The sequence below is a fragment of the Cucumis melo genome, chromosome 11 (assembly GCF_025177605.1).
Source record: "Cucumis melo cultivar AY chromosome 11, USDA_Cmelo_AY_1.0, whole genome shotgun sequence".
In the NCBI taxonomy this organism is placed as follows: Eukaryota; Viridiplantae; Streptophyta; class Magnoliopsida; order Cucurbitales; family Cucurbitaceae; genus Cucumis; species Cucumis melo.
In genome coordinates this window covers 30,735,801-30,761,966 of record NC_066867.1, presented here as the reverse complement: position 1 = coordinate 30,761,966, position 26,166 = coordinate 30,735,801, and the positions used below count along the sequence as shown (strand labels likewise).

The 26,166-nt window shown below is 32.2% G+C and overlaps 3 protein-coding genes across 3 annotated transcripts; all 3 read left to right on the top strand.

Moving 5' to 3' along the window:
- Positions 1-164: 164 nt before the first annotated feature.
- LOC103497737 (uncharacterized) lies at positions 165-1,410 on the top strand. Its single transcript, XM_008460046.2, has 4 exons — positions 165-569; positions 647-799; positions 899-972; positions 1,051-1,410. Exons 1-4 carry the CDS (start codon positions 239-241, stop codon positions 1,243-1,245), a joined length of 753 nt encoding a protein of 250 aa, XP_008458268.1. The 5' UTR covers positions 165-238; the 3' UTR covers positions 1,246-1,410.
- Positions 1,411-11,735: 10,325 nt separating this feature from the next.
- Positions 11,736-14,174, top strand: LOC127151749 (uncharacterized). Its single transcript, XM_051091961.1, has 6 exons — positions 11,736-11,855; positions 12,619-12,735; positions 12,825-13,081; positions 13,172-13,387; positions 13,463-13,654; positions 13,736-14,174. The coding sequence occupies exons 2-6, from the start codon at positions 12,624-12,626 to the stop codon at positions 14,081-14,083; spliced, it is 1,125 nt and encodes a 374-aa protein (XP_050947918.1). The 5' UTR covers positions 11,736-11,855; positions 12,619-12,623; the 3' UTR covers positions 14,084-14,174.
- A 9,777-nt stretch (positions 14,175-23,951) lies between these two features.
- Positions 23,952-25,565, top strand: LOC127143978 (uncharacterized). Its single transcript, XM_051079293.1, has 4 exons — positions 23,952-24,286; positions 24,456-24,617; positions 24,721-24,794; positions 25,362-25,565. Exons 1-4 carry the CDS (start codon positions 23,962-23,964, stop codon positions 25,563-25,565), a joined length of 765 nt encoding a protein of 254 aa, XP_050935250.1. The 5' UTR covers positions 23,952-23,961.
- The last annotated feature ends 601 nt before the right edge of the window (positions 25,566-26,166 follow it).

Genomic DNA, 26,166 nt, shown 5'->3' with positions numbered 1-26,166 from the left:
GATTTACTAGTCCTATGGCCTCATCACGAACCCTCTCGTCATGGCCTCATATATATATATATTCAATCTTTAATCCAAAAAACTGCATGAAAACCGTTTTAACACAACAAAAAATAGTATAAATAGAGGCCCAAAAGCCAAGTTTAGAATCACTATAGCTCTTAAAATCTGAAAGAATTAATCATCCCATCATAAGAAGCAAAAGATCGTCATCACTACTAACCCTTTTTCCTCAAAAATGCTCTACTTCAAGTGCCCATATCTTCCAATTGAACAAGCTTTATTCACCCTAAGCAGAATCAACGAAAATGGGTATTTCAAAAGCCATCCAAATCTGTTAATTTTCTCTACAAGTTACGCAGATTTCCCACTCACCTTAGTAACCCTACAACTGATGCCTCAATTCTTCATGGAATACAATTGCGATTCCCTTTATCACTACAACATCCATATCGATCATCTTTACAGACTCTTTAAAACTGCAAGAACCAAGATGTTATTTCAAACCTTTGACTTCAATCTCATTGATGGTCGCAAATCAAAGAAAGAAGGTGTCATTATCTTTTACAGTTAAGTACTGTGTTGATCATTTCTTTTCTTTTTCTTTGTTATTTCAAGATTAATAATATATAATTTGATGTTTTAGGTGATAAGAGAGATTCATTAGCATCAAATGTACGTACATTGGATAAACTTCCTCTTGATACACAAAAGATTCCCTCAATTCAATATGATGCATTTTTCACTATGGAAACAGAACTATTCAAAACCCTAATGCGTGATTTAAATGATCATACAGGTAAATCTTTTTTTTTATTATTATTTTTCTTCTTCTTCTTTTGTTTATTTATTCTAAATAATTGATTCTTTAATTTGTTGAATTTATTCATAATATTAGCTAGGGTTACTGTGGCACGTTCATCTGTGAGATTCACTTCCAGTAAAATGTTGAATATTGGATTTACTAAACAGGTGTGTTTTTCTTTTTCAATTTAAATTATGAAGTTCTTAAATTTGGATTTTGAGTAATTTTGGTGGTTAATGTTGCAGTCAGGGAATTGTATAATCGGAGGCATTAAGAAAGTGAAAGATGAAATTAAGTTTACAATCACTTTCAGGCCGGTTCCGTTCTTCGATAGCTTCTCAACGAAAAGGGTTTGGTTCTTTAAACCAAGTTTGAGTAATTGCATGGCGATGGTTTCTCCTGTTAATCTTCATGCTGAAATTACATCCTACTTTGTCTAAATGTGTACTGTAGCCAATAATAGTAATGGCAAGTTATCATCCAATTCTCCTAAGCCCTACTTAGTACTCCACAAAAAAACATTAATATCATCATTTTCACTTTCTTTTTTTGAGTCCTCTAGTAAAGATTCAAAAGTATTAATAACAGTTGGTATCATATTTTTTGACATTTCTATTCAACTACAATCAAAATCTCTTTTTTCGTAATTTATTCAAAGCAAACTTGGTTAATGTGGGAGATAACATTATATATAAATACTGTTATGGTTACTGTGGCTATCCTCCAGCCCATGTAACTTCTATTAATGCTTCTGTTTTAATAAAATACTGTTATGGTTGTTTTTAACGCCATAACAAAGTACCCTTCTCAAAAAAAACATTATATATAAATAATTATAAAATAGAGTAAAGGGCAAATAATTGTGTGGAAATTACACTTGTAAAATAACGTTATAATCTTGCTTTATACTTTATGATGAATTATAATTCTTATAAAGTCAGCAGATCAATTGCCCTTTGTAATTGTAATCATTAATTACTGTTTACTACAATAATTATAAGAGAAAAAGTGATTCTTTATTTACCTTCGTCATTCGATAAAGCCATTTTTCTCAATTACTTGAGTAATGGTAATAATTTCAATTTGTATTTATATCATTTCTATTATGGACCTCAAATGGATCAAAGCGTGCTTCAGCAGTATCCAATCTACCCGTGGCATCCGTCAAGGAGACTCCATCTCTCCATTTATTTTTGTCCTTGCAATGGACTACCTCAGATTGAAGCTCTGGGTGACAAAATAAAGGGGCGAGTCTTAACGGCAATCTTAACTTTACTCATCTCCTGTTTGCAAATGACATTCTCCTCTTCCTTGAAGATGATGACGATTCCCTCCAAAATCTCAGGAATGTCATTCATCTTTTCCAACTTGCTTCGGGCCTAAATATCAATTAAACAAATCCACCATCTCTCCCTTCAACGTTGATGCTTCAAGAACTAACCAAGTTGCTGCTTCATGGGGTATTAATGCCCACTTTCTTCCCACAAATTACCTGGGAGTGCCGCTCAGAGGGAAGCCCCTTTCAAAAATCTTCTGGCAAAATATTGATGAAAAAATCTACAAAAAACATTGATAAACTCCACCCTTTCCAGCCTTCCCACTTATCAGCTGTCGGTTTTTAAAGCTCCATCCTCCATCTACAAAAGTGTTGAAAAAAGTTAGAGAAACTTTCTTTGGAAAAATCCAAATGAGAGCAAAAAATTGCATCTGGTAAGGTGGTTGGTGGTTTCTTCACCAAAAGATAAGGGGGTCGTGGAATCAGACACATCAAAGATATCAATTTCACCCTTCTTAACAAGTAGTTGTGGCGGTTTATTTTTTAAGATAACCCTTAATGGAAAAGGATTATAGAAGCCAAATATGACAACCCAGTTTTGGGAGATTTGGCATCTAAATGCAAATATAGCAGCAGTAGAGCCCATTGGCACTCTATCATTAAAGGTTTGGATTGGTTCTGCTCCCAAGTTACGTGGAAAATTAGAAATGGTGACAGCTTTTCTTTTTGGCATAGCCATTGTCACACCAGCAGCCCCCTTTCTATCCATTACTTAGACTTTTTGCAGTACCTACTAAACAAAACAGTTCTATAAGAGATATGTGGAATACTGAAACGCTTGATTGGGATCTTAGTCGTCCTAGAAGACAATTTGAGGAACTGGGAAATTTCTCTATGGAATGAACTTAAAGCCTCTATAGATGCTCAGATTGATGGTTCTGGCCGTGACACTCTTATCTGGAAACTTAATCCTGAAGGCATTTTTCTTGATTGCTTCTGTGAAGAAAGCAATCCATTTCGATGATTCGGGAGGTATGATTGTGTCAGACCAAAAAATTTTCACAAACCTGTGGAAATCCTGTATTCCCAACAAATGCAAATTTTTCTTATGGGTTATTCTATATGACAACTTAAATACAGCGGACCAGCTTGTCAAAAGACTCCCCAATCTGTGTTCGAGACCTAACTGGTGTATTCTTTTGTAGACGTGATGAAGAAGATAGAAGCCATCTTTTTATTACTTGCCCATTTGCTGTTTCCATATGGAATCTTATTGGTCCTCAGTTCAACAGAAACCTCCCCTTCTACGGTCCTAGCGAGCTTTGTAAACATATTTGCGACTGGAACCAAAAAACCAAAAAGAACATCATCCTTCTCAGCACTATTGCTTGTGCCATTTGGAATATTTGGCTGGAACAGAATCATAGAATTTTTAACGACAAAAATAAAGCCTCCAAAGGATACTTGGGAAAATATTAAGCTTCTTCTCCAACTACACGGCTTCTTCTATTGCTTTGAACTTTACGTGCTTTTGTATAATGTTCTTTTGGATTATGGGGCTTATCTCTAACCCTCTTTCTTCTTCCTTTCTTCTTTGTACTGATTGAAGATTGATTAATGAAGTGGGAATGGTAAGGGGTGTCTACCTAATGGAGATGCGCTTAACAACCCATGGTACCTTTTTCAGAGAAAAAAAAAAGATAGAGACCATAGAAAAGATTTTTACTTTTTAGAAAGATAGTCAAAATATTATTACAATTAATCGAAGGACCTCAAAATAAAATTTATTCTAAATTATCTAAAAATGTATCCAAATTTAAAGTATCACTTGATAATTAAACATATCCAATATAAAATATGGGTAGTGTCGTAGTGAACTAATACACAAAATATAAATTACATGTTGCTACGCCAAATTGAGCAAAATTGGAATAATAGAAAACCAAAATTAGATTTTTATAATATGTTTTCACTATTCTTGCAATTGTCTATCTTTTTCTCTACTTTAGGGTTTATTGTAATGATTATGAGTCATTACAACCCTAAACAATGAACTTGAGAAAAGGGGTGCAACTTTCCAAGTGGTCACCCAACTTAGTACTACTCTCGTCCAAGCACGCTTAACTGCGGAGTTCTGATGGGATCAAGAGGTCACCGGTTCGAACCCGGTTGGGCCCTCAAAAAAAAAAACAATGAACTTGAGAACACATATTCAACCAAGAGTATTCAAATATCTAGTAACTCCACCAACTCAACCCACTTTATTCAATTCATTTTTGTTAGTCTAAAAAACTAAAACAACTCGATTCCAACCTCAATATTATTTTACTTATTTTACTTCCCTTTTCTTAAAAAAAAATCTTTTGGTCAGCGCCTCTTATCAAAAGCTTTAAACCCTAGTATTAGGACAAAATATAGGATCAACAAAAAAAGAACAATGATTTTACATTGGTCAATATAGAAACTATATATATATATATATATATATATATATATATATATATATATATTTGTTATAGATAGAACAAGAAACACAAAGTAATTTAGGATCGACATTGCTCAAGGATATCATTCGTTTCAATGTCGTTGCTGCTACCTTATGAACAATATGGATGGATAGAAACAATCAAATCTTCAAAGAGAAAATATCAAGTTCCTAAAATCAGTGGAAAAGCATCTGTAATTTTACAGGCATTTGGTCAACAAGTAGTTTTTTCAAAAACTACTCTCATGACACCATATCTTTCAACTTAAATGCCTTTTTGCATTAATCCTCTGTACTTAGGCTGCCCTCCAACCTTCTTGTAACTCCTTTCATCAATAAAGTTGGTGTTATGGTTTGTTTCTTGCTACCATAACACAACACAATGATTTTACGTAATTCAATAATAATGTGTTCAAAAATTAATTATCTCTAGAAGAAAAATATAAGAAGAATAATTAAGAAAAATAAAAATAAAAAAAACGAAATCTTTAATATTAGAGAGTTTATATAGCAAAATAATACTTATACATTAAAAATTACATTAAAAAAAAAGTAGCATAATTGACCTACCAAATAATACTTGCTTAAATAGTAAAATGTTTTATTAAGTAAACCACAGATCACTCAACATTTGGAGCGTAAAATTCATTTCTCCCATTTCCGATGTTCACTTTTGAGCTTCCCCAAATCCATGACTTCCTCAAAGCCATCTCCGTCCTCACCGAGACATTCGACGATTCGTTTGATCTCAAATTCTCACCGGCAATATTCTCGATAATGGCCGCTGCGTCACCCTCCTCTCGTTGCGTTATTGCCCTACAATTATCCCCTCAAATCTTTACCACATATGTCTGCCCAAAACTTTACTACAAATTCATTTTCTTCGAAACCTTTTGTGATACCATGCAAGAATGCGAACGTACAGGCTTTTCTTCATTGACTTTCAGTTTTCAAGAAATAGATCACGACGCCAAGCTTGCATCTATACCTGGTTTGTATTACTATTACATAACATTTCTAAAGTCGTTTCTTCAATTTTGATTCATTCTTTACTAATTTTTTTACTATTACTATTACATATCTCCACATTCCTTCAATATCCGTTCACTCACAACCACGGGGGAAAGTGTAGAAACTGATGCACATCTCAAGTATACTAATATTGAAAGTGGTTAGTAAATTTTTGTAATATTTTTCTTTAATTTCTTGAGCCATTTGGATATTGATTTCTTTCATGGCAACAAAAATAACAATAATCATAATATATTGTTCTAATTTCTTTTAGGTTGTGATAAGAAAGTTGATGTCCCATTGTTGCCTTCTACTGAAGAGATGGATGTTGGTGAATTTGATTTTGGAACTTTTGTGTCAATTGAATCACAAGAATTCATAAATATTATCAAACGGCTTAGTGATTTTGATTATGGTAACTCAAATATGCCCTTTCTTCTTTCCATATAGTATTTTAATTTGAATGAAATTAAAATGGTTTTGATGTTGTAATTTTCTTTTTCTTTCTTTCTTTTTTCTTTTTTATATAGTTCTTGTTACCCTATCAATTTCACAAGTCAAATTCTCTTATGGAAGGAAAGCGATTATTCTAACTCAAGAGGTATTATTTGGTCACTTTTAATATGTTCAAGATTATTAATTAGACTATAACCGGGGCATAATGAGATGCTAAGAAAGTGTCAACCAAGTTGAGATCTTCGGATGACCCTCATTCTCTAATTCTTATTAAAAAAATTGATTAGTTAGAATATTGATTTTGTAGGCATGCAAGCTGTTGAGTGTATGATTGAAATAGTAGAGTAGTTAAATTCTTGTTTAGAATAAGATTTAGAAAAAAATATTAAAATGGTTTTAATGGTAAAACTTCTAAGATTAATAATTAAGAGTGAACGATACTTTTAAAAAAAAAAATTGTAAATAGGACCAACCCTATCAAAGGTTGAATTTAAGAAAATGTACGATTCGAATGATTTCGGAAGGAAATAGTCCTAAACTTGGAAATCTAAAATGATTTGCTTATAAAAGTTCAAATTTTTTATTTGATAAAATTTGAAGTTAACTTTATAGCACCTATTGATCCCTCGACCTATTGTGTTATTTGTTGGATAACGTGTTATGTAGGAAAAGCAATGCATTATTGGAGGAATCAACGAAGCAAGTGATCGAATTCTCTTTGTAATTACTCTCCAACCAACGGAATTCTTTTGCAATGTTGTTGGTCGTTCTAAAAGAGTATGGTTATTCAAATCAATTAATAATTACTCCAAAGGTGTAATTTCTGCCCCTTTAGGATTGTATGCTAAATATTTGATCTATTTTTTTGATAGGAGAGAGTGACATTTTATGAGATATTGTTCTATAGTGATCTACAAAAATATATGTTGATAATATTATATATATATATATATATATATATATATATATATATATATATTTCATATATTCTTTTTTATCTCGATGAAACTTAGAATAATGTTATTATCGTAGATAGGACGTGGTAATATATGAATATCAAGTTTGGCAAAGTAGAATTATACGTGGTTCTAAATCACATTCTCAATTATTATTATTTTTAATTGAGTGTTAAAATCATTTTTGTCATTTATGAAAAATACTTTAAATCATGGTTTTAATATTATTAAATTAATTAATTTTGAATGATTAGGCGTGGGAGATCATAATGTTATAAATAATTATAAAATAGAGTAAAAGGCAAATTGTGTGGAAATTACACTTTGTAAATAACATTGGGATAGTTGCAAATGTAGCAATTATATTCAAAATAATTAAGTATATAGCAACATTTTAAAAAAATTGTAAATATAGCAAAATCTGTCAAAATTTATCAATGATAGGAATGTATCACTGATAGACCATGTAGCAAATGTTGGTCTATCACTCATAAACCATAAGAGTCTATCAATGATAGAAGTCTATCATCGATAGACTTTGCTACATTTACAATTTCTTTAAAATATTGTTACATAATAATTATTCTAAAAATTGCTACCTATTATAATTACCCTTTATTAATCTTGCTTCATACCTTATTATGAATTATTCTTATAATAAAGTCAGCAAAACAATTGCCCTTTGTAATCATTAATTAATGTTTACTACAAGAGAAAATCTTTTGGTCAACTTTTAAACCCTAATATTATAACAAAATATAGGATCGTAAAAAAAGAATGATTCTACGTTGCTCAATATAGAAACTATTCTTTTTCTTTTTTTGTTATCAAAAAATACACAAAGTAACATAGGATCCAGATAATGATTTTACGTGGTTCAATAACAATGTGTTAAGCTACATCATCACGAAAAATAAGAAAAATAATTAATCGAAATACAACGAACGACGTCTTTGGTATTAATAATTATATATTCAAAATCACATTAAAAAAAATAGCATAAATTATCCTAATTAACAAATAATACTTTGCTTGAAATTATATATAATAAATATCTTTTCAAAAAAACCTCCACAAAATTACTACTCTAAATAGTAAAATGCTTCAACATTTGGAGCGTAAGATTCATTTCTCCCATTTCCGATGATCTTTTTTGAGCTTCCCCAAATCCATGGCTTCCTCGAAGCGATTTCCGTCCTTACCGAGACATCCGAGGATGAGTTTGATCTCAAATTCTCACCGGCAATATTCTCGATAATGGTCGCTGCATCACCTTCCTCTCGTTGCATCATTTCCCTACAATTATCCCCTCAAATCTTTAGGACATATGTCTGCCCAACACTTCACCATAAATTCCTTTTCTTCCGAGCCTTTTGTGATACCATGCAAGAATGCCAAAGTACAGGCTTTTCTTCATTGATTTTCAGTTTTCAAGAACAAGATCCCCACGATACGTATGGTTTGTATTATTATTAACATAACATTTCTAAATTTTCTTCAATTTTGATTCATTCTTTACTAGTTTTTCACTAATTTGCATGCTATTAATTTCTAAGCTATATCTCCACATTCCTTTTCAATATTCGTTCACTCACAGCCACTTGGGGAAAATGTAGGTTCTGATGCACTTCTCCAATTTACTAATTCTGAACGTGGTTAGTAAAATTTTTGTAATATTTTTCTTTAATTTCTTGAGCCCATTTGGATATTGATTTCTTTAATGCCAATAATAATAGTAGTAATATATTGTTCTAATTTCTTTTAGGTTGTCATATGATAAAAACTGTTCGATTGTACCCTTCTTCTGAAAAGATAGATGTGGGTGAATTTGATTTTGGAACTTTTGTGTCAATTGAATCACAAGAATTCATAAATATTATCAAACGGTTTGTTGATTTTGATAATGGTAACTCAAATATGCCTCGTCTTCTTTCCATATAGTATTTTAATTTGAATGAAATTAGAGTGGTTTTCATGTTGTAATTTTCTAATTTCTTTATTATTATTATTTTTTATATAGTTCTTGTTACTCTATCAAGTTCACAAGTCAAATTCTCTTATGGAAGGACAGAGATTATTCTAACTCAAGAGGTATTATTTGGTCTCTTTAATTAAATTAAATGTTCAAGATGATTAATTTAGAGTATTAGAACGCGACGGGGTGATAAGGAAGTGACAATCTAATTGTGAGATGTTTGAGTGTATTTATACGGAATTCATCGTTCGCTAGTTCTTATTAAAAAATGATTAGTTAGAATGTTTATTTTGTATGCAACATTGTTGAGTGTCCTAAACTTAGAAATCTAATACATGATTTTCTTATAAACGTTCAAATTTTTTATTTGATAAAACTTGAAGCTTTTAATAGCACCTATAGATCTCTCGACCTATTGTGTTATTTGTTTGGTAATGTGTTACGTAGGGAAATCAATGCATTATCGGAGGAATCGAAGCAAACTGCAATCAAATTCTTTTTGCAATTACTCTGCAACCAACGGAGTTTTTTTGCAATGTTGTTGGTCGTTCTAAAAGAGTATGGTTATTCAAATCAATTAATAATTACTCCAAAGGTGTAATTTCTGCCCCTTTAGGATTGTATGCTCAATATTTGGTCTATTTTTCTGATATAAGAGTGAATATGTTAGAAGAATTATGACATTATGAGATATTATCCTATACTCTACAAAAATATATGTTGATAATATTATATATATTTCATATATTCTTTTTTATCTCAATGAAACTTAGAATAATGTTATTATCGAAAGGTAGGACGTGGTAATATATGAATACCAAGTTTGGCAAGTAGAATTAGTGGTTCAAAATCACACTGAGTTAATATTTTTCTACCGGAGGGATAATTCTTAAAATGGTATTAAAATTATTTTTTCATTTACGAAAAATATTTTAAATCTTTTTTTGACAAAAAAAAAATATGATGGGTCGGTAGATCCACCCGGGAATCTCCACTAGGTGGACACCCCCTTAACACCATCATCAATCCGTTCATTTTCTAACGGAGGGATAGTACTTCAAATCATTTACGAACAATACTTTAAATCATTTTTTTAATATTATTAAATTAATTAATTTTGAGGGATCAAATGGGTTTTGGACTAATTTTGAACCTTGAGAAAAGTGATTTTGACAATTTTACAACCGATCCATCAAACATGCACTTATTGATGACTTTGTATAAGGTTCACTATTCTAGTTGGAATGTGGCCGGGCAGACATCGCTTCTTCATGTCAAAGGCTATAATCAAAGTAATGCTTTTTAGCAACTAACTCTTGTACTCGAATTTATGGACTTAGCTCTAGTCCCTTATCGTGTAACTTCATTTTGATCGAATAAATTTGGGATATATGACCTTCTAACATAGGTTCCACACCTCGTAAGTTTCCTATTAAAAAAAGCTTCGTTATTCATTTCTTTTCTTTTTTTTCCTGAAATTATGGCAGTATGTTATTAAGTCATCAGTGAATCAACCAAATGTTTTCTTTTAGCTAGCTAGCTTTGGAATTATTATTTTGCGAAGAAAGAAGATCTGAACTTTCGCATCGACTTTCTCTCTCAGTCTCAACCACGCCTTCCCTATCGCAAATTCCTCTTTGGTCGAGCCGCTCAGCTGCTTCACGTATTATTATGATAGTCTTGCCGAGGCATGCTGCAAGAGCGTAGGTGAGTGGTAAGCGTAGGAGGCGTGACCAAAGGGCAGCCTGTGTGGTTCCACCTCGCCTCATTGAGATCTGCAGGGTGGCGGGGAAGAAGCGTCACAAATAGGGTTCAGATAAGGGGTCGTAGGCTTAGTAGGGCTCGAACCTACAATATCACCGTTATGAGCGGTACGTTTCAACCAATTAAACTATAAGCCCTCATTGAAAGCCGAAATCAAAGACATCAATAAACAAGGTAGTGGAAGGATCATATTCTATTTTGATGCCGTAGGATGGGAAGAGTAGACAGAGAAAGAGAGAATGAAAGATAAAGAGAAGCGGAAGACGTAATGAGTGAATCCATAAACAATTTTAGATGCGCGCATTGATTTGTCTTGTATCTTATTTTTTAAAAATAAGTAGTTACATAGGAAAGTTGAATAGTTGAATAATGCTGGAAAAACATTGCAATTAAGTAGCAAAAAGATATTGTAATTATAAAAGGAAATAAGTAAAAAAAACTAAAATTTTCTAACTTAAGCTGCCTAAAGGCTAAAGATGTTACTACAGGCATTGTTAATATGATATTTGAAGATTAATAATTTTTAGGCACTACAAGAAAATGGAGAATTCCCGACGCCGAAAAGCACGTCGGCATAAAGAACGTCGGGAATAAGGGCTTTCCCGACGCCCTCAACAACGCGTCGGGAGATGCGTCGGGAAAACCATATTTCCCGACGCACCATGAAGGCGTCGGCAAAAATACATCGGGAAAAGGGGTTTTTCCCGACGCCATGAACAGTGCGTCGGGAGCGGCGTCGGGAAAACCTTTTTTCCCGACGCAACATGAAGGCGTCGGCAAAAAGTAAATCGGGAAAAGGGGTTTTTCCCGACGCCGTGAACAGTGCGTCGGGAGCGGCGTCGGGAATAGGGGTTTTTCCCGACGCCGCGTTAAACGTCGGGAAAAGGGGTTTAATGAGCGTCGGGAATTCCCCTTTTCCCGACGCGTTTTGAGGGATTTCCCGACGCCACGTCACTGCGTCGGGAAATCCCCTTTAAATTCGTTTCAGTTCTGTATTCACAGAACCGAAACCGAGAGGAGGAGAAAAAGAAAGGAGAAGAAGAAGAAGTCGCCGCCATCCTTTTGTTCCGCCGCCGTCTGTCGCCGACCGCCTCGCCGTTGTTCCTCGTCGCCGTCTGCCACTTTAGGTAAGTGAAATATGTAAATTTATTTAGTTTTTTTAGGGTTTTTTTTGATAAAAATTAGTTTAGGGTTTGTTTGTTTTTTTTTTTTTTGTTTCAAAGTTAAAAAAATGTATGTATTATTGAAATTGTTTAAAGTTCTTTTTTGTTTTTGTTTTAGTTTTGCTTTAGTTAATTAGTTTTAGGATTAGTTTTAGAATTTAGATTTTGAAATAGTTTTAGGATATAGATTTTGAATTAGTTTTAGGTTTTAGTGTTGAATTTGAATTTGAAGTGGTTTTAGGATTTAAGATTGACGTTGAGATTGAAGTTGAAATTGAATTTGAGATTGATAAAAAATTTGAATGTGTAGAGATTTTTGAGGTTATATTGAATTGGGGGGGGGGGGGTGTTTATTGAATTTGAGATTGTGATTTAGGATCTCCAATTACTTAGTCGTTTGAACTTTGAGAAATACCTAATAAACTTTTAATTTTGTGTTTATACAAAATGTTTAACATTCTTCAATCTTATATACGGATGGTTTTAATGGGTCTACTCAACATATTTCTTAAAACATGAGATTTATGAGAATGTGTTAGAATGTTTTAGCATGAGATTTTTGAATATGCTTAAGTCTATACCGAGATGTCTTGATCTGATAGAGATTCTATGGGGAAGATTATCTTGTGTACAGTGGTCGTGTAATTATTATGAAATGGAATTACTACTTATCTGGGGAGAGGGAGGTTTAAGTTAAATTGAAAATGTTTGTTTTCTATGTCCATAGCCATTATGTCATATCGACGATCAACTTTTATGGAGACGGACGATATGTTCCTCCAGTTTGAGGACGATTTAGATAATAACATCGCGGGAGGGTCATCATCTGTGGGCGACAATACGGGTGAGTCTAAGAATTTTCTTCATTTTAACTTACAAATATTTCATGTTCTTTTTTCTAACTTTATATGTTATTGTCTATTTATTGAGCAGAGTCTTCTTCTCAACAAACGACTCCGACTCCTAGGAGACGTGCGCAGTCTCGACTCTTGGAGTTAGAGCGCCACGTTGCAATAAATGGGCGCATTCCGATGACGATCGCCCCTGGAGCGGAGAAGCCTATTTCTCCACACGCCGTTCGCTTCAGCCAGGCGATAGGCGTGTGCGTGCGAAAGACATTTCCCGTCCGCTGTCTTAAGTGGACGGACGTTGGGAGAGAATACATTGAGGTCGTCAAGGGCGACCTCCAGGTAATTAAATGCACTACACATTTATATATGATTTCATTTGAAACATATCTAACTTTAGCCAATCTAATGTGTTATGTTTGTAATGTGCAGCGATTCTTTGTGCTCGATTTCAATGATCAAGCAATGAACAGGTTTGTTGAGCATCAGATGCTCACGACCTTTAAAGAGTTCCGGGCCGACTGTCATAAACATTTCAAAAAGTACAGCGACCCGGAGGAGGCTCGTGCCAACCCACCAAACGCATTGGTTGGACGTGATGAGGATTGGCACTTCCTCTGCGACCATTATATCAGCCGTGCATTCCAGGTATTTGTCATGATTAATTATGATAACAAGTTTTTATATGTATAAGAAATAAACAATATAATTGTTTTAATGCAGGAGCAATCACGGACAAACAAGGCTGCTAGACAGAAGCAGCCTTACAATCATAGTAGCGGGTCCAAGTCGTTTCTACAACGACAGCATGAGCTCGCTGAAAGAAGAGGGCAGCCGGTCGATCGTGTGGAATTGTTCCGGGAAACACACGTTCGAGCTGGGACATTCGTGTCGCAAGCCGCCGAGGATGCGCATGTAAGTTATACCCTTATTAATTATCCACTTTTATTATATATTTTTGCGCGTTACCTAACATAATTTTTAAATTTGTTGCAGAATCAAATGCTGGAACTCCAATCCCAGCCTATCCCAGAGGGTAGTCAGCCACTCTCTGAGGATGAGATATGCGATCAGGTGTTGGGTAGACGACCAGGCTACTCAAAAGGCCTTGGTTGGGGACCCAAGCCGAAGACCCGCAGAACGGCAAGTGCAAGCAGTTCGTCGACATCTTGTTCGCAGTCCACACAAAAAGAGATTGAATTACAAGCTAAACTTAATGAAGCTTTGGAACGGATTGAAGTACAAGATAGAAATCACCAAGCATTAGCTTCACAAGTGGAAGCTATGAAAAAGATGATTGAAGACCTAACTCGTGCACAACAGGGACCACCACATGATCCCTAGCTTCATTATGTTTATGTTTTTTCTATATTGAGAACTATATTTTGTTGTAGTCAACTTATTCGTATTATTAATTTTAATTCTATTTTTTTAATTTGTGTTTGTATATTTATTAATTTATTTTAATTTAATCCAAAACGTCGCGAAATTTTTTTGAGCAATCCGAACATCATTGTGAATGTTTGAGCAAAATATTATAAGGAAAAAAGTAAAAATACAATATTTTAAAAAATATATAAAAAAATATTTCCCGACGTTCATTACGTCGGGAAAAAAAACGTCGGAAAACAGGTTTTCCCGACGCCGGAATATGCGTCGGCATAGACGGCGTCGGGAATAAGGTTTTCCCGACGCCGTCATGCCGACGCATATTCCGGCGTCGGGAAAGGCTTTCCCGACGCTGCTTTGGTACGGCGTCGGGAAAGCCTCTCGCGACGCATTTCTCCCGACGTGCTTCCCGACGCCGTTTTGTACGTCGGGATATCCTTTTCCGACGTACTTTGCATTTTCGCCGACGTATTTGTGCGTCGGGAGTACCCCCGTTTCTTGTAGTGAGGTAAGATGTAAAGAAGATTAATAATTTATTTGAAAATTAAAATAAATAAATTTGTTCTTTATTTTAATTTAAAATAAATGAATGGAGAATTATATTGTAAATAAAATTTGAAAAAAAAAAGTTATGAAAATATTTTAAAAAAAATACAACACTTATCCCACAAAATAAGGGAAGGAAATAAGGCCACACCATTCTATATATATATATATATATATATCCATTTTCTCAATCATTCCCACCATATTTCACCACAATAATGTTGATGTTTAGTCTTGAGAACGTGGATCCTCTTTTAGATGCATTATACATTCTATCTCGATGTGCTGAAAACACTATCATCCAATGTTCTCCATCAATGGTTTCCATAATTGTTCTTCACCATGAACTTGACTTGAATGTATCCTTTCAAATGATGCCTCAATTCTTCAGTCACTTCGCCTCCAACAAAACCCACTCTTCAAAAACCCTCATTCAACCATTATACAATACCCTCAAACGCATGAAAGAATCCCAAATTACTTCATTTTCCTTCTTTCTTCTACCACCTCTTGATCACTTAGTCCTCAAATTTTACTCTCCAAGTTAGTTTTTTTTTTAATTCTCATCATTTTTGCATCATTCTTTTGTTGGTTCATTTTCTTGCACTTCATATCTTGTGTCTCATTAATATATTCTTTCAAGAAATCCAAGAATAATTAATCTTGTTTTTTTCTTTTAGGGGATGAGTCACCCTTGATTCGTAAATTTGGAAAGGTGAATGCAGCAAAAGAGAATTTGCGAAACATTGATTTTGAAACGTTTGTTTCAATTGATTCACTGCAATTTAGACGCATTATAAAAAAGTGTCGTGATTACTTTGGTAATATATACACACATATATATAATTCATCGTTTTTTCTTTTTGTTATTTTCTCTCATATTAACTTGATTGAAAGAATATGATTTCTAAGTTTTTTTCCCTAACAAATTGATGTATTTTACAGTAAGTGTTACTCCAAGACATTCAGACGTCAAGTTCTCTAATGAAGTTAGGGACTTCATTTTTCCTAAAGAGGTATTGTCCTAAATTTCTCATATTAAGTACTTGGAAAAGACAAAGATCATGTTAAAGAAGAGTCACATTGTAAGTAAAAAACACCAATTTCGAAAAACCAATGATTATATGATCAAAATGAATCCATAGTTCAGTTAAAAATTGAAATAATGTTTAGTTAAGAAAGATGAAAAATGGGTGTTAATTAAACTGGTTTGGTTGGCTGATGTGATGATGCTGCAGGGAGCTGGAGAATGCATAGCTGAAGGAAAAACTGAATTTCTAATCCCTACTTATCCATTTCATGTTTTTAATAATATCGGTTTTCAATCAAAAAGAGTGTGGTTGTTTAAGTCAGTTGATAAACTTGGTACTTTCATCCTTGCTCCTGTTGGACTCTTCGCTCAATTTGCCATCTATTATCCTGTTCCCTGACTTGGTCAAAAATGTAATACTTTTGAATTAAAGTAATCAATATATACATATAGTAATCCCTATACCCTATTGTGATCATTACAAATATATTATACTGTGTCACTCTTCTTTTTTTGCCAAACTATATATGCATGATATATTCTAGCTACCTTAGTTTCTTTAGCTTCCTCCTTTTGGCTCATTCTCGAACTAGAAAGAATGAAAGATGTCTTTTCAACTTTGTTTGTTCCCTAATTCTTGAAGGGTCGATGTCTATGCGTTTTTTTCTAGTACTAATGCTTTCAAGTATAAAGAAGAAAAAAAAAAACTATTCATAATTGTAACATTTTCTACCTATGTGATCAATTAAGTATGTCAAGATAATTAGATAAGACCCACACAATACTTTAGTGATGTTAGGATATAAACTATATGCTAATCTTGTATTGTGTTTCGTTAAAATACGATTGTACCAAGTATCAACGTCAAAAAAATATTAGATTTAGTATCAAGGATTATAATTTTTTGGAAGCAATTACTGGAAGAGACCCCGTCGATTATGGTCGCCCAACACACGAGGTATTTAATGACAATACATATAGTTTAGTTCTACATGTTTGGATCGTGTGCATTGGTTTGCAAACTGTTAGTAAATTGTCCTTCACCCATAAGCTTAAGTTTTTGGGTAAATTGATGATTTAAGATTATGTAAGAGTATGTTGGTTTAGGAGATTATGTGTTCAAACCCTGCAATGTTATTTTTTCCCAATTAATATTAATTTTTATTTCTTGGGCATTTTATCTATTTGAAGTCTACAAATGAGGGAGAGATATTAGATGATATAACATTAAATTTGTCTTTAAAAAAATCATAATTTTATTTATTTTTATTACAAATTAGTTATATAGTAGAAGAATGTTATAACATATACAATAAAATTATCTAGAATTATCAAAAATTTTATAACATGCACTAAAATTAGTATAAGTGAAAAAAACTTTATTTCTTAAAGAAATTTATATATGCAAAATTATGATTGTTCTTAGTGTAATAAAAATAAAAAATAGTAGGGTAATTACAAACTTTTTGAGCCAATAATTATAAGCATTTTTAAATTAAAAAATATTAGGGTAATTACTACTTTTCTTTTCCATAAGTTTTTCAGTCAATATTTGTATAGTTTTCTCTCTAGTCTCATATGATATTTTTTTTATTTTTAAAAAAATATACTCTTAATGATATTTTTATTTTACTACTTTAAAAAATATTTGAGACAAAAAAAAAATAGACCTCGAAATTTCAAAAGTAGTTTCTAACTTATCATTAATCTTAAATCAAGGTGTTTGACATCTGCAATGAGATTCAACCCGATTTGAGTTTTTCATTTTCAAAATTGGTACCACTTCTTTTTTTTTTTTTTGTTACATTTACAATAATCCATCGGTTTAATGTATTGGGAGCAAACCATAATTACTTTTACCTCGTGAAAATGAAGCTTATAAACACTACCATATATTGATTCAAACTATTCACAGACGAAATATGAAAATCATGGTAAAATTAAATTGTATAGGAAAATTGTATCATATGACAAAAAAATTTAGAAAAAAACAGTTCATATCATCTCTTTCTTGCATATTGCAAATATGAAAACTATGACAAGTAATTAGATATATCATACGACTATTAGTCCGCTTTTAAATTTAGTACTATAAAATTTGAAAATGTAGCTATATGGGGCTTATTATCATAAAAATTTTGTTATTTTTGCAAACGCTCCAAATTTTATATTTAGAATTAGATTTCGTATACGAGTCATTAGAACCTTTGATATATATATTTACATATTTGTATCAAAATTTACACATAACCTAATTGTTGGATGTGGGGAAAATAAAGCATATACTGACCAAAAGGTCGAAAAGCTGGGACAGTCATGACAGCATGAGAATCTGTGATAGAAAAAAATATCTTAGGTATGTCTTTTGTCAAATTAAGGATAAATCCCATGGGGAAAAGTCTTAGTTTGAAATCAATTTGAAATTCTCCTTTGAAACCTACAATTTCACATTCTCCATCCTGCAAAATAAAATGTTATTCATTTTGATGATGATAATAATAATAAAAAAAAACATTACCTTTGTTAAAATAAATTTATTTCAAAACGCTTTAGTAATAATAACGTATGTGTGATATAATTAAAAGCTTTTATGAACAATATATATACCTCCTTGTTAAGAATAATCTCATGTTCGAGTGTAGCAACAAATCTAACTTGTGAACTCGTTAGTGTGACAAAAACTATACGACACATAAAAACAAATCGTTAATAAAAAGATTTGCCATATATTCTTTGAATTAGTAGATGTCATTCGATGGTATGAGATTTGATGTGAAACTACAAAGAAAAAGGTTTTCTAGAGTTTTGAAAAAAATGTGTCGTTAAGTATTTAGAAAACCAATCCAAACAAGGTTTATGTCGAGCTTACCTGAAGCATCATTAAGAAGGCATAGATAGACTATAATGCGTTCTAGAACTTCAGAAGAAATTGAAAAATACTTTACGAAATTGATTAACTCTAAATCTGTCTCTTCCGGAGGTGATAAGTTCACTCTACTGACTAGTGGCTGCAAATATCCTAGAATTCAGTACACATATATTAAACATCATATATTGAAAATGGAGTTTTTGTAAAAAAAAAAATTGAAGTTAAAAAGGTATAAATCCTAAAATCAATGGAGAAACTTGAAATAAAATTCAAACCTCCGAAAACAAAAGGTAACATCTTTTTCAATTTTATCGAAAGAAAAAAAGCAAATTATTCAAAACTCAAATACCAAAAGCTATACCATTTTGAAATATACTCTAGAGATAAAATTGAAAATTATACCTAAAATCAAGGACAATCAAACGAGTGTTTCTTGAAAGAAAAAGAAACATAAATTCTTACTTGATAAATTGGAACAGTATAAAGAGTAGACCAATATGGATATATTGTACTTCATCAAGATATGATAAATTTAAGTTACTATATATATATACACACACACACATACTAACTTTAATTTAAAGAGGCAAATCTAATAAGGAGCATATGAGTGGTCATGGTTGACGTGACATTTGAAAAGGAGCAAAAGTACTAAATCAAATTCAAAACATAAAGAAACGAAAATATGGTAACATTTTGCAACGTAAGGACCAAAATGAAAATAGATAAAAAACAAGAGACCAGAAAGATAATTTTTCGAATTTGAAATTTAATGACGAAGTGGGGTTGTTGGAAGCAAAAAGAAGCAAGAATCTTAATCTTGAATCAAAACGATCATAAGAACACATATCATTGATGAACATAAACATATATATATATATATATATAGACACACACTAACTTGAAGAGAAAAATGTTAGGATCATGGGACTCCAATCGGTTGATGATATGGGGGGAAGTCGAATGGTCATTCTTGAAGAATTTCTACCAGCATACATGGCTTGGTGAAGGTAATGAAGGGAAATTCTCCAACTTCGATATTGATGGAATATTGAATATTCTGTAAAGCATTGTTCTCTAATATGTAATGTTATAGTGAAGGAAATGGAAGGAGGTTTGGAAGCAGTTATGGAGAGCACTGTGGGTGCGAATTTCACATCTGCTTCATCAAAAACTTGAGACAGTAGAGAGATTGCATCTACAAGAGGAGTGATTTTGTCAACTTTCATCTTCAAATTCTCTCTATGATCTCTCTAGAGTTTAAACAACAGTACTCCAATTTAATTTCAAACTTCGATTGTGTCCATGATGATTATCTTCTTTTTATATTACCAACTTAAGGCCCTAATTATTAGGCCCATTATATATGCTTTCACATCAACTTTTTATATATGTTCATAAGGATGCATTTTATGTCATAATAATGTGGATGTAATAATGTTTAGGGATGTAACTTGCCCTAGGTTTAGCAGGGTAACATTGCCCTAAGTTTTGATGATAGATCGTTCCATTGGGTCGGGAACATTAAGCTTTATATTTCTTTTAATTTTTAAAGAATATTGGATGTGACGAGCGTTAGCACGAAAAAGAAACATTCACCAACGAAATAGGGTATACTTCTATTAATCATTTTATGCAATAACAAAAAAAATCTACCTTTGTGTTGTTGTACTCTAAACCTAAACAAAAAATGTGGAAACTTTTTTTTTTACCTTTGATTCATCAATTTTCACTAATTCAACCACTAATTTTAACATGAAATTAAAGAGTTTAAAACTCTTCGTAATCACATTTAATTTGAATAAAATAAAGTTTTACATAAAAATAAGTTTGATTAACCTATGCACATGCACTATAATAAGTCAAAAAGAATAACAAAGGAGGTTTGGGAATTTTCAACCTGAAAAAGACAAACTTCGCATTACTATGCAAATGGATATGGAGATATCACAATGAACCAAATGCTCTATGGAGACAAATCATAAAAGCGAAATATGATGGTTCTTCTGAGAGGCAGTCCCTTGGAAGTATTTCGACCAAAGGCAAGTTCTCAAGTTTAAAGTCCCCTTGGATGTCTATAATCAAAGGTTTACAGTGATTTGAAGCTCACTGTACATGGAATGAGATCAAAGCTTTTCTTTCAGTCCCTCAACATGGTAAAGGTAGCAGCACTCCAGCTTGGAATTTAAATGAAGACAAGTGTTTCTATGTAGCCTCGATCAAAGTTGTCTATCTTGAAACTCTACAAAACTCAAGATACCAGGGAAGCAACCAAATTTTTGAAATTTTATGGAGCTCTCCGATTGCAAAAAAGTGTAAGTTTTTCTCTTGTACTATGATACATAAGAAGTTAAACACTGTGGACTATCTGCAAAAGAAGCTTCCAAATTCTTGTCTCAGTCCTAATATGTGCGTCCTTTGCAACTCAAACAATGAAGATATGAATCATATCATTCTGAATTGCAAAACAGCAGTTACGCTATGGGATAAACTGATCTTGGCAAACTTAGGATTTCCTATTAACAAGGGACAGTATTGATTCTCTATGTTCCACTTTATGCAGGTTCAAGCAAAACAACAGAAAGAATGTAATCAGATTTACAGCGATTGCATCTCTTCTCTGGTCTTTGTGGAACGAGAGAAACAACCGAATCTTCAAAGACGAGAAAAACTTCATCATCAACCTTTGGAAAAATATTACAAACTTGATAGGGATTTGGTCAAATAGACAGGTTTAATTTCGCTAAATGTTAAAGCATTGATCGACTAGCTTGCCTCGTATCTTTTTATAATTAATTTATAGATCAGCCGCCGATCGCTTGCTGATCAATTTACCGTTCAAAACAAATAATAATAAGCAGAAAAGAACAAAAGCTGGAAGCTAGAATATATTATGTATAGAATAGAAGTTGCAATATAATAATATTGTAATCACACAGGTATTGGTAAGATGATGATTATATTATTGATCTAATCAATTCAAAAGCATTACATATATTTATCAGTAAGTCAGCCAAGAGGAAAATAGATGACAAATCGAGCAAACAGTCCAACAGGAGCAACAATGAAAGTACCAAGTTTATCAATAGACTTGAACAACCATACTCTTTTCGATCGAAAAGTGATATTATAGAAAACATGAGTTGGATAAATAGGGATCAAAAATTCAGTTACTTTCCCTTTCCCGACACCTTCCATTATGCATTCTCCTCCCTACATGATCACATCAATCAATTATTAAATCATATCAAATGATCTAGCAAAAATGAACCATTAATATTTATAGGTAACCATACCTCTCTAGCAAAAATGAACTCGTTAATTTCATTAGAGAACCTGACGTGTGAGTGCGTTGGAGTAACCCTAACTGTAAAATACAACAAGAAATCATATTCTTTTTCAATTAATTAATTAAGATGAGAGAGATAATCAAGAAAATTAGTTAAGTATATCACCAAAGTAATCACGACACCCAATTACAACATGTCTGAACTGTTGTGAATCAATGGAAACAAAGGTTTCCAAATCAATGTTTCCCATATCCTCCTTTACTGCACACATCATTCTAAATTTACGAATCAAGGGTAGGTCATTCCCTAAATAATCAAATTAAGAAAATGATTAGTTACAAGATTAGTGCAATCGATTAAAAGAATAATAATGAGAAAACTAAACTTACTGGGAGAGGAAAATTTGAGGACTAGGCGATCAAGAAGTTTAAGAACAAAGAAGGAGAGTGAAGTAATTTGGTATTCTTTCATGCGTTTGAGGGTACTGAGTAATGGTTGAATGTGGATTTTTGAAGAGTGAGATCTGTTGGAGAAGAAGTAATTGAAGAATTGAGGCATCATTTGAAAGGCTACATTCAATTCAAGGTTATGATGAGGAACTATTAGGGAAAACATTGATGGGGAACATTCAATGTTGGCATTTTCACCAAATCGAGATAGAAGGTATATTGCATCCAAAAGAGGGTCCAAATTCTCGAGACTAAACATTAGCATTTTGTGTAATACTGATTGAGAAAGTGTAAATTCTGGTGGGGAAGAAGAGAATGTGATCACCAAATTAATAATAAAATTTTGTGTGTTCAATTAGATTGAAACTAAGTAATTAAAGAGTATTATTGGATGTGTTTGAACAAGTCTCTAGCTAATTAACAGTATCTTAATTCTTATTAGAGAGTTAAGTTTCCTTATTTCTAGTTGGTTTAGTTGCTAAAGTAAGAAAAAGTAATTTGGTTTAGTTGTAAGATATTTTCAAAATTAGAACTTATAGCAACATTTGCGATTGCTTTTTGGAATAATCGCAGAAATTGTTCTTTTAGAGAGAGAGAGAGAGAGAAAAAGAATTTTAGCAAAATTGAATTTATTTTTATTTGATTTTCAACTAATTCAATGGACATGAACTTTAAACTTTAAAAACTAAAGATAAACTATATATGCTTCCAAACTCTCTATAAAGTATTTGATTTTTTGTATTTAGATTTCGTTAATTAAACGTATAAATGTCTTATTTACTTTCTATCCATGTTTTCAAAAATCAAGTCTAAATTTCGAATACGAAAAAAACTAGTTTTTGAAATTGGACGACTAAGATCTCAATTGTTATTGTCCACTTTTTGATAATATACACTCCCAATAATGATGAGAATAGGAGTACATGAAGCCAAGAGAACGAAACAAAAGGGACTAGAGATAAGCCCAAACAACTCAAAAGTACGGTTAACAGAAAGCATTTAAATTAAGAGCAATGGTGTCAGCAGTATAGTTATCGGAGTACATGAAGCCATGAAGGCGAGAAAATGAAACAAAAAGGGGCTAGAGATAAGCTCAAACAACCCAAAAGGCCACGATGGTTTTAGACTCCAAGTACTGATACATTCGTGCTTTCCAAAGATTAGTGTAAATAGCTAGGTCGATAATAATGTGAATGGTTTGTATAGGTTCAAAGGGTTTGTTTTCATGCCAAAATGAAAGACTATTTCACCATTATTTATCTTCCATTTAATATGGTTCATAAACCTATCAACACCTTCGATGATGAAAGACCAAGGAGACATTATATACCCAAGATCATCTACTTATATAATCGACGTAAGACTTTGATCGCATTACATAAAATACTCTTAATTGGTCAAACAAAAGACTTTGAAAAGATCAGAAAGGCTATTACACCAACTCTATCTCTCATTGTCATGGTTTGATAGTCGAAGTTGAATATATATGAAATAATGATGGAAGTTCTACTTGTAACTAAACTACCTTCGTTTTTAATATTGTTTTCGTAGTTAATTAATATATGAACTAAGATGTGTTTATAAAAGAAAAGGCTAGCCATTATTCTCCCCTTCATTTTCATTTTCATTCTCACATTTACTACACCACCATGTTCTTGGTCAAGCTTACAGAATTTGAGCCTCTTCTTGACTCAACCTCCTATCTTGCTCAATATTCGAACGACAATGCCGACATAAAATTCGCACCTGGGAAGCTCTTCCTAATCGTCCCGAACCGTTCCCCTCGCTTCTTTGCAACGCTACAATTGTCGCCAAGATGGTTCTCCAACTATTCCGTCGATCATGTTCATAGTTCCAAGGTTTCCCTTGAATCCTTCCATGATGCTATGTTGGATGGTGGAGATTTTTCTTCAATGTCAATCCATCTTTTGGACAAAACAAACCAAATGTTTCTTAGATTTGATACTCCTTCGAGTTAGTGTGAATACTCTTCTTTCTGGTCTCTGAGAATAATGAATCTTTTAACTTGCTTCTAAAATCTTGATTACTTCTGTGGGAGATTTAATTTCTCTTAAATCTTTTCTTTCTTGATTTTTAGTGTTTAGTCAAATTAATTCTAATCATATAATGGTTTCTTTCTTAGGCCAAATCCAACCTTCGCATCATGAATTGACATTGTCACCTCCCCAATCAGAAGACATTCAAATTTGCGAACATGAACTTGATCTAGATAAATTTGTCATAGTTAAATCTAAGTCATTAAGAAGAGTTATAAAAGAGTTACCTATCTTCCACAATGATTCAAGTAATTGATGATAATCTCTTTTTTTTTTCATATATTTATTTGGAAGAAAGTGATTTTATTTAGTTATGTTTTTTTAACAACTTGTTTAATTTATGTGTCACAGTCATTTGTGTTAGCGTAACCACTTCTCAAATCAAGTTCTCCATTGCATCAAAGGCGATTGTTCTTAGTGAGGAGGTATTGTTCATCTTCTTAATATCACATAATGTACTGTAAGTGCTTTTCAAATATGACGAATTAGAATATATTTCTTGACCTAGATAATTTTAAAGTAATTTTAGATGTTTAATTATATACAACAACTTACCATATACCAAACATCAAGTTTTTTTTTTTTACGAACTCATTGATTCTGTTAAAAATATTTTTCTTTAGGTTTAGATGTAAGTTTGATCCTCGAAACTTCTTTAGTTCTTATATTATTTTGGTTTATGAAACCATAATCTTTAATTTATTAAATTGAAAATATTTGTATGAGGTTTGAAGTATAGTTTAAGAACTTAAATCAGCTATATATTGACTTCATTTTCATATTTCTATTCGACAGATTCTTTTATATCTTCTTTGTGTTATTTGAATGAAATGATATTTGGAGTATATGATGAGGGTGTCGACTGATATATATCCACATTACGTATCTTTCTCAAAAGAAGAAAAATTAAACCTTAAACCAATTGATACGTCAAATCAACGTATTATTGATTAGTTTAGTGTTGTGTTTGTAACTGGTTGATGTTTTTGTAGGGTCAACATTGTAAGATTGAAGGTTTTGGAGAAGTTGAAAGTCAATTCCGGATCAATCTTTGTCCTATGTTGTTTTTCCTGAATTTTACATATAAAGCAAGCAAGATTTGGTTTTATAAGACAAAGAATAATGCTTATACTGTAATGATGGTTCCAGCTTTTGGAATTTATGGTCAATATGCAATCTATTTTCCCACCACATGACATACATTGTGGGAAAATATATAGGTTTACATTGACATTGTTTGATGGTCATTGTTCGACTGACATTGTTAATTTTTGTATTCGGATATCAATATGTATCCTTTGCAAACTGTTTGTGGATTTTTCTGTGAACTGTCATTAATGTCTACAAAGTTGAAACCTTGAGTTCATATTATACATTTGTAGAAATAATTCTTATAATGTATTTTATCATGAAGTTTTAGTTTAAGTTATAACTTTTTATGTGGCGGATCATATGAGTAGGAGTATTCAAATATTTCAAATAGATCGACACTTTCTTAACACTCATATTCAAATATTTTAAATAGGTTAGACACATTCTTTAACACTCTTATCATATCTTAAATTGGTGGAAGTTTCGATTTGTATTTTAATAGAACGTAACTTATGGATTTTCAATTTTATATTTAATTATTGGTCTCTAACAAAATAAATTTTGATTTATTATACATAAATGTGTTCTACATGTCTATTGGAAACTTTAAACTTTCGATAACATGATGAGGAATGTTTTTTTTCTAAAACAAAAGTTTAGAAACAAACTAAAATAGTCACTTATCACAAATCACACATGCAACAC

What these genes read in the sequence shown, in the direction of transcription:
- LOC127151749 (XM_051091961.1), top strand. Translation starts at nt 12,624, where the DNA reads ATGTCATATCGACGATCAACTTTTATGGAGACGGACGATATGTTCCTC. An exon ending in TCGTCAAGGGCGACCTCCAG is followed by an intron (nt 13,082 to 13,171) that starts GTAATTAAATGC and finishes TGTAATGTGCAG; the next exon opens with CGATTCTTTGTGCTCGATTT. An exon ending in ATATCAGCCGTGCATTCCAG is followed by an intron (nt 13,388 to 13,462) that starts GTATTTGTCATG and finishes GTTTTAATGCAG; the next exon opens with GAGCAATCACGGACAAACAA.
- LOC103497737 (XM_008460046.2), top strand. Translation starts at nt 239, where the DNA reads ATGCTCTACTTCAAGTGCCCATATCTTCCAATTGAACAAGCTTTATTC. An exon ending in AGGTGTCATTATCTTTTACA is followed by an intron (nt 570 to 646) that starts GTTAAGTACTGT and finishes TTGATGTTTTAG; the next exon opens with GTGATAAGAGAGATTCATTA. An exon ending in TGATTTAAATGATCATACAG is followed by an intron (nt 800 to 898) that starts GTAAATCTTTTT and finishes TCATAATATTAG; the next exon opens with CTAGGGTTACTGTGGCACGT.
- LOC127143978 (XM_051079293.1), top strand. Translation starts at nt 23,962, where the DNA reads ATGTTCTTGGTCAAGCTTACAGAATTTGAGCCTCTTCTTGACTCAACC. An exon ending in TAGATTTGATACTCCTTCGA is followed by an intron (nt 24,287 to 24,455) that starts GTTAGTGTGAAT and finishes TTTCTTTCTTAG; the next exon opens with GCCAAATCCAACCTTCGCAT. An exon ending in TATCTTCCACAATGATTCAA is followed by an intron (nt 24,618 to 24,720) that starts GTAATTGATGAT and finishes TATGTGTCACAG; the next exon opens with TCATTTGTGTTAGCGTAACC.